The sequence below is a fragment of the Vombatus ursinus genome, unplaced genomic scaffold, assembly GCF_900497805.2.
Source record: "Vombatus ursinus unplaced genomic scaffold, bare-nosed wombat genome assembly UNPS02015255.1, whole genome shotgun sequence".
In the NCBI taxonomy this organism is placed as follows: domain Eukaryota; kingdom Metazoa; phylum Chordata; class Mammalia; order Diprotodontia; family Vombatidae; genus Vombatus; species Vombatus ursinus.
Genome location: NW_020955033.1, coordinates 40081520 through 40090331, shown reverse-complemented (window position 1 = coordinate 40090331; position 8812 = coordinate 40081520). Strand labels below are relative to the sequence as shown.

General features: G+C 32.7%; 1 protein-coding gene across 3 annotated transcripts in view; it reads left to right on the top strand.

Annotated features, from left to right (window-relative positions):
• Positions 1–8812, top strand: part of LOC114031782 (AFG3-like protein 2) — a 53905-nt gene that overhangs the window by 21918 nt on the left and 23175 nt on the right. For all 3 annotated transcript variants that reach the window (XM_027846891.1, XM_027846893.1, XM_027846892.1), the window contains exons 9-12: positions 764–901; positions 2797–2950; positions 5402–5509; positions 5606–5731. In XM_027846891.1, the coding sequence (XP_027702692.1) occupies positions 764–901; positions 2797–2950; positions 5402–5509; positions 5606–5731 (526 nt within the window). The remainder of the gene's footprint in view (positions 1–763; positions 902–2796; positions 2951–5401; positions 5510–5605; positions 5732–8812) is intronic.

Sequence of the window (8812 nt, the reverse complement as noted above, 5' to 3'; positions counted from 1 at the left end):
AACTCAAGACTTCTTATTCCAAACTCATGCTGTGTTCATTGTGCCACCAGCTGTCAACTGGATTTTAAGATAGTGATAAAATTTCCCTAGCTCTCAAAGGGCTTATGGTCTATTGGGGGGGTGGAGGGAATATGTAAAGATAAGTAAATTCAGAGATATACAAAATGATTTGGAGGTGAGGTAGGACAAACACTAACATCTGAGAGAATAAGGAAATGTCATGAAAAAAGATTTGAGGTTTAGGTCAGTTATCCTTGTGAGAATCCTTTACCTCAAATCTCTAGGCAGTTTTTATTTTTGATTGCCTAAGTTTAACATTTATTCTTTTACATTGTAAACTTCTTGAGAGGAGACCTGTCTTATCTGTCTGTGCATTCTAGGGTCTGTATCTACTTAAGCAATCCTTGTTGAATCAAATTGAATTTTTGTAGACCTAGACTTACTTGTATTTTAAATAACTGGTACCCCGAAGACCTAGGAAGAAACTTATCTTTGAAACTAAATTCTCATGATGCCAATTAAATTGAAATGTTTTAAAGTCATTGAGTCTTCTAAAAACTCCTTGGTTTTGTTTCTTTTACTTGCCTTTGCTAATAATTACATTATGATTTTATAACATAACTCAAATATTTGAGAAAAATATAGTATGTGTAATTTGTTTCAAATACATAAATTATATGCTGTAATTATTTCATGAAAATTGAATTTACTTTTATGAAAGGCTAATTGTGTGATTTTTTCCCCCCCATTTTTGTTTTTTAAGGGTGCCATTCTAACAGGTCCTCCAGGTACTGGAAAAACACTTCTAGCCAAAGCAACAGCTGGAGAAGCTAATGTCCCTTTCATTACAGTAAATGGCTCTGAGTTTTTGGAGATGTTTGTTGGTGTGGGTCCAGCTAGAGTAAGTTTTTGTCCCAGTATGAGAACTTAAAAAAATAGAAACATGATAAAAAAAAAAAGAAAATAGAAACATGTATTTTAACTTTGAGGAACCTATCCGCTATTACTGATAGCTTTGAGGATTTCTTTTTTACCAGTGGGCATAAAATGAAACACATTATAGAAAGCTAGTATACTGTTTTTCCTCCTCAGAATTACAGTTTTATGTAACCATTATAACATTTAGCTGTCTCTTTTGAGAAGTAATTTTAATTTATTGATTGGTTGATCATAACCATGAATATGTCAAATTTTTATTCTTATGTGATTAGTATTTAAAATCTTTTGACTAAGAAGTGTTGAAATGCAAGGAATTGGTATTATTTCCACACTTTACCATTTAGCTGTTACTTAAGAACAGGACCAGTTCTTGAAAAATAACTGACAAATTTAGACTGAAGGGTAGACTAGACTTTTAAAAATGTAACCCTTTCTGAGAATATTTGCATTTTTATAGTGGAGAGGGAGGGGAAAACTTTTAAGTTAAATGCGTATTTAATGGGGATATTTCAAGCATTACTAAGCAGATAGAGTAGCATTTTTTTTTCAAGGACAGAACACCTTCCAGCTGTCTCTGAAAACAATGCATATAAATTTCCTATACATAAAATTGGTCCTGATTAGAAATGTCTGAAGTTCTCATCCCACAATCATCTTATTTTTTTTATTTACCAGTTTGGGAGTTTATGAAGAAAATAACTTTCATACACCAAGAATACATGGTTTCATTAGTGTATATGCGTTCTCTACTTATGCAGATGGAAACCCCTATGTGCCTTTGTAGGTGATCTTCATAGGTTGCTGTGGCTGACAGGTATCATTACCTTGTCACCAACCTTCTGGTGATGAACTTTACCTGATTTAAGCTATGCTGGTCCTTAGTGACAGACATACACTCTGTCATCAAGCCTATACTAGAAGTCTGGCCAGTTTGCTAGGACCTATCAGAGCTTGTACCCTGCTGGCCTAACTATTGAGAAATAGAATTATTTTCATGTTATGATATGCATTGAAGTACAACTTTAATGGAACTTATAAAGAAAAACAAAAGGAAACGCTAGGAGATTTTTCTTTCTTTAAGTTACTTTTTTTCTTTTGATAAAATCCTTAATTTGAATTGACTAATACACAATTCTGAAAGTCTAAACCCTTACTTAATCTGTAAAAGTAATGTAGCACATAAAAGAAATGTTTTAAGATTTCTGAATACTTGATTATAGAAACTAATTACCAGCAATAATATTAAGCTGCTTGACTTTTAGTATTTATGAAACAATTTTTACAAAGTACATTGTAAATCTTTTTTTTCCCGTTAGTTTTTATAGTAGTCCTGTCAAGAAGGTCAACAATTCACCATTTTTATAGAGATGGAAACTAATACATATTAAATAAAATAATTGCCTTGCCTAATATGCAAATGAGTAGAAAGTTAAATATAGGTGATTTTTGAGTTGTTAAATATTTTAACAGTTAAATGTGATAACTACAGAATAGTCTGAATTTGTAAAACTAATTGTACTCTTAAAATTGGAACTTGATAACATTTCACTTTTCGTAGGGTAAAGATATAGTATCTACTTTTGTTGTAAAGTATAATTATTCTGTTAAAATAGGAACATAGTTATAATGAATTGAAGAACAATTTCATTTACTGGCTTGAGATCTTAAAACACTTTAATTACCATGTAATATGATATTTATTTGTTGTCTAGAAAAGACGGCTTATTCAGATATGTACCAGTATATAGTACTCGAATATTAAAATTGTGTGAAGTATAAAGAACATAATTGCAGATGCTCTTTTAAATACTATACCATTGACTAAACTCATTTCCAGTGTTGTGTTTTCTTGTTAAGGTCCGTGACTTATTTTCTGTTGCCCGTAAAAATGCGCCTTGCATTCTCTTCATTGATGAAATAGATGCAGTGGGTAGGAAGAGAGGACGAGGCAACTTTGGAGGCCAAAGTGAACAGGAAAATACCCTCAACCAACTTCTTGTAGAAATGGATGGTAAATATTCAAACTCATTTTACTTCTAACCATTCGTATTCTCTTATCTAAAATGATAGTGGTCATGAAGTTAGAATGATACTACATCCCACTAATACTGCATTCTACTAAAACCAACTAAACCTTCCTGTAGGTGATTTACAGCTTATGTTGATACTAAGACAACATAAAAATCAAATCTTCCTTGCTTATTTACCAAAATTTACTATTCAACTAACAAATTCAGTAAGTGACTTCTATGCAGAACATTGTGCTAGTCATTTGCTAGCTTATATTTTAGTAGAATGTAATCTCTTGACTTTAATTACATAATAAAGTGTTTTGTTCTTGATGCTGGAAGAAAATCCAGCTGCTGGCATAGTAAATGAAAGCTTATCTAGATCTCAGAATTCTTTTATCATTCTGAAATGTTCAGAGCCCACAGTAAAATTTATGGGCAACCAAAGTTTGAATTTGATTCAACATATATTCCTTTAATGATTAAATAGTGAATTTTCTCTGTTATCACACAATAGCTTGTTAGAAATTATTACTTTTTCTTTCAGTTAAGGGAATCAGTTTAGATAACCTTCCATCTAATGTAATAGTAAATTTGAACATTGCTAAGTATGCAGTAAATGGGAGATTTGGTCTATGCAGTGTTTCCTAGTGCATAAATAATTGCCATATAAAGTTTCAGGGATATTTATAACTGTTAAACAGCTTAGATTCACAGGTTACAGTCCTCAACCAGCTTACTATAACATTTTGAGTCTTTATCCTGAGTTGTAGAGTTGTAGGGAAAAAAACATTTCTTATCTGCATCTAGTTTTTCAAATCATCTATGTTTTTACTTAAATAAATATCTTTTATATTTCATCCTGTGTCTGTTGTCTATCCTCAAGAAACTGATTTTGAACATTTTAAATTATATATGTGACAATTTTACCACAATTACTAAGCTATGAGGAAGCTAGGTACCATTGTTCATGGAGTGCTGGACATGGAACAAAGAAGACCTAAATTCAAATCCTGCCTTAAACAGTTACTATCTTTATGTGATCCTAGGCACAATGTTTTTCAACTTCCTCATTTGTAAAATGGGGATAACAGTATCTACCTCCTAGGGTTGTTATGAGTCTCAGATGAGATAACATGTAAAATACTTTGCACACCTCAAAACAACTGTAGGTATAAGATGAATAGCTGTCTCTATTTCCTTACTTGTAAAATGGGAATAATAATAGTAATAAAAATAATAGCAAAAAAAAAATAAAGATAGCACCTCTTTTATGGGATTGTTATAAAGACTAAATAAGATACTTTGCTAAAAAGAAATTTGTAGAGCCTTTAAGCACTAAATATCAATTGTTATTTTATTCTTTTCATCTTTCTTTAATGAAATATAAATAGAAATAATCCTTGAATAAGTTGCTATCCTATTGTTATTCTTATACATTTAATGTTCTATGGTCTTTTGTACAAGTAGATAAAGTAATTGCTTTTTGTACTGGAATATGAGTATTAGGATATAAGCTCATCCTCTGTAGGCTCACCAAAAGAATCTGTCATATAGTCTTAGTAGCAGAAAAAACAACAGGCCATGACTTTGATCTAGCTATTTTGAAAGTTTTTCATTTCATGTAGCTTGGGAGGTTATAAGTCTTTGGCAAGGAGATATATCTTAACGATGTTCTTTTTAAAGTTTTTACTGCATCAGTATTATGTCTGGACGTTCATGGGCAGCAATTCTTTGGTAGTATTCTAGCACAGTTTATTGGTTCAGGTCTCAAGAATATTTTGAAGCCTCTGTAGTATGGAGATTTGACATCTCTTAGTTCATAAAAGATGGTGAGCTTTTAATGTATAATTTTGGCTACAAGGTCATATCTTGCTAGGTATTTGGTAGATAATTTTTATAATCTTCAGTGATATGTTGCAGGGATTCTACCTGTAGTTTACATTATCCTCATTGACTATTAAGTCTGTTCTTAAGAACAACTCTCTGGTAGCAGTGATCTGTTCCTGAATTATCATAAATCTCTTCCATTTCTCTAAACCAATCCCCATGACTTTTGTTAGCCATTTGTTCAGTGATCTTTGAGTGTTGTAGACTGAGTTTGTACAGATGTCACTTATAAAGACATTTTGATTATATTCTTGGATCTTAGCTATTTGATAGGCATAGTTTTAATGTAATCTGTTTTCAGTTATATTCACCAAATCCAGTGGTGAGTAACTGTTACTAACTTCAATATTGCTTGGTGAAGTGATGTCTTCTTGTTTCAAAAGTATTTTTGTGAGGTTTTTTTTTAACCTGTTTATCATTTTGCTATTGTCATTATCATTGGTGGATATGATTTCTGCTTAGTTGCCAAAAGATTATTAGATAATAAAGTGTTTTGATAGCAAAAATACTCTTATTTTCCGTGCTATGACAATAATTCTTACATGTTTGCTATCCTCATTCAGGTTTTAACACAACAACCAATGTAGTCATTTTGGCAGGCACCAATAGACCGGATATCCTAGATCCTGCGTTATTGAGGCCTGGGCGCTTTGATCGGCAAATCTTTATCGGTGAGATTATTATTGTGAGATATTATTTTTCATAGAGGATAAATGTAAATGTTAAATTATAAAAAAAAAATTTCTCTCTTTTAAAAAAACATGTAGGGCCACCAGATATAAAAGGAAGAGCATCCATTTTCAAAGTTCATCTCAGACCATTAAAACTAGAAGTTGAACTGGATAAAGAGAAATTGGCAAGAAAACTTGCATCCTTAACTCCAGGCTTTTCAGGTAAATAGAAGATAAACTTTTGAAGTCTTCATATACATTTCTTAAACTATGATAATTACAAGGAATACAATAATTTCTTTTCCTCCCACTTTGAATTCACCCTTGGGCTATTTAAGAATTTATGTAAAATTCAGACCCCCAAAATCAGAATCAAAAATTTAAATAGTAATGATGGAAGCAATTCTTGTTGAAAATTGTGGGGATTTTGAAGAATGGGTCAGCAAGAAGGCTTAGACAAGATGCCTGATTAAGAAGTGTCATCTAAAGCCAGATCCCCCTTACGACCTCAAAACAGCCGTATAAAGTAATAGACATAATGGCAACAAAAAGAAAAAAAAAAAGAAATGTTCAGAAGGTAATTGCCACAGGAAAAAAATTAACAAAGATACAATGAAACCACTTTGTGTTGAACAGATCTCACATTCTCTTCTGCTAATTAGTGTAACAGTGCTGACTATAGTAACTACAGCAACATAAGGCTGCCAGGACTATTAGTAAGTGTTATGGTTCCATACTAAGGACTTTCAACAGCCATCTAAGTCACTGTCCCTTCCTCTTAGCCTCATGTTAGCAGTAATCTGACCAAACTCCCTTATCCTTAAACAGGCAGAAGTTCATGAGTTTGTCCAGTAGCAACGATAAAGACGAGAGACTAACTAGTTATAGAAGAGAGAGGGACTGAACAGTGAAGCCTGCTGTATCACTGTTTGGAATGGAATCTGTTGTTATAGATTTAGGGATTGAGGGAAATTTAATGGTCATCTACACCCTCCCCTTCCATTTTTCATGTGAGGAATTGACTTGCCCAGAGTTCATGCAGATTAGCAAGTGATTGCCAGAATTTAAACACCTAATACAGTGAATTTTCGACTGTTGTTCTGATAAGACTGAGTTGAGATGTGTATAAGTCATTCACTCCCTCAGCAAAACAGCTGGACATGTACTGAATAGATAAAACCATCAAAGAGGGAAAGGGAAATTCCCCAGACACAAGTCCTTTGGGGAAGGGTCAGGGGTAGGATGGGGAGAGAAGATACTAAAGAAATGAGCAAGCAAAACAAAACAAAAATCTCCTAATGCAAGGGAGAAAGAAAATCCCAGTTTAAGATTTCAGAAGAATAATGTAATTCAGCAACAAGTATAACTAGAATCTCAGAAAACAGACTGGAATATTCATAAGTATGCCCAGAGTAGTTGGAAGGCCTAATAAAGGAACTGAAGTAATAAAGAATGAAATTAGAACTCTGAATGAAAAACTTGTTGGATTAGAATGGAAGTTAGGAAACCGTAAAACAGTAGGCACTCAGGGGCAGCTAAGTGGTGCAGTGGATAGAGCACTGGCCCTGGAGTCAGGAGGACCTGAGTTCAAATCCAGCCTCACACACATAACATTTACTAGCTGTGTGACTCTAGACAAGTCATTTAACCCCAGTTGCCTCACCAAAAAACTAACAAACAAAAAAACACCAGTAGACACTCTAAGAAAAAAAAGAAAAGAAAAGAGAAAATGTTATCATTGGACTTTTTATTTCTATGAAACAGTTTTAGAGCAAAGTCAAAAAACAACAAAACTGGAAAAATATATGAGAGTTTGATTGTAAGTCAAAACCAATTGACCCAGAAAAACAGGGCTTAAAGAGAGATTCTTAGGATAACTGACCTCCCTAAAAAACATGATGAAGTAAAAAACCTGAATGTCATATTTCAAATTATCATAAAAGAAGATTGCCTTGTAAGTACTGGCAAGGAAAGCAAAGAACAGGTTTGAATCCCATGGACAGAGGAGAAACCTTAGGAGTAATGCATCCAGAAATATAATTGTTAAGCTTCTAGATCAGATAGAGAATATCATGACTACGGATAGCTAAAGTGTAAATAAAGAATCACTGCAAGCTATACATGAGAAAGGAAAAGAAAGATTAGAAATCTGTTTATCAAAATGGAAAGAAAATGGCTTGCACCCAAGAATAATTAAAAAGTTGAAGATAATCATACATTTAAAAAATTTGCTTTTAGTAGAATTAATGATTTCTAAGCATTTTTTGTTTAAAAAAAAAAACCAAGGCTGGGCAAAGTCTTTGAAATGCATTCAGTGGAACTTATTTATAAGACAGTAGTACTTGGGTACTTCAATATGTCTCATATTTAGATAAATCTAAAAGATTTATCTAGATAAATACTAGGACACGAGCTCAAATGCAGGAAAGTGAAAATATTAAGCATTTTATAGATTATAACATAAAAATTATAATTAATTAGGAAATATGAACAAAGAATAGAAAATTTAAGGTTAATCTAAAGAACTACTAGACCAAATAACATGTCTTAAAAACAATACAGAATTAAGTTAGAGAACAATGCTAAAACAACTTACTAAAACATGGGATGCAGCTAAAGCTTAATGGAAAATATGTAGCTTTGAATGCTTATACTAAGAGAAACAAAGAAAAAACCAGTTAACTGAGTCTGCAATTTAAAAAACTAGAAAATCATCAAATTACCCATCCCAAAAGAATAACAAAAGTAAGTAGAAATTTTGAAAATCAAAAATTCAACAAAATTGACAGCAAAAATTGATTAGAGAAATGCAAATCAAAACAATTCTGAGGTACCACATCACACCTATCAGATTGGCCAACATGACAAAACAGGAAAATGATAAATGTTGGAGAAGATGTGGGAAAATTGGAACACTAATGCATTGTTGGTGAAGTTGTGAAATGATCCAACCATTTTGGAGAGCAGTATGGAACTGTGCCCGAAGAGCTATAAAAATGTGCATCCTTTGACTCAGCAATAGCACTCCTACAGTTATATCCCAGAGAGGTCATACAAATGGGAAAAAGACCTACATGTACAAAAATATTTATAGCAGCTCTTTTTGTGGTAGCAAAGAATTGGAAATTGAGAGGATGCCCATCAATTGGGGAATGGCTGAACAAGTTGGGGTATATGAATGTAATGGAATGCTATTGTGCTATAAGAAATAATGAGCAGGCCAACTTTGGAAAGCCTGGAAGTACTTGTATGGACTGATGCTGAGTGAAGTGAGCAGAACCAGGAGAACATTATACACAGTAA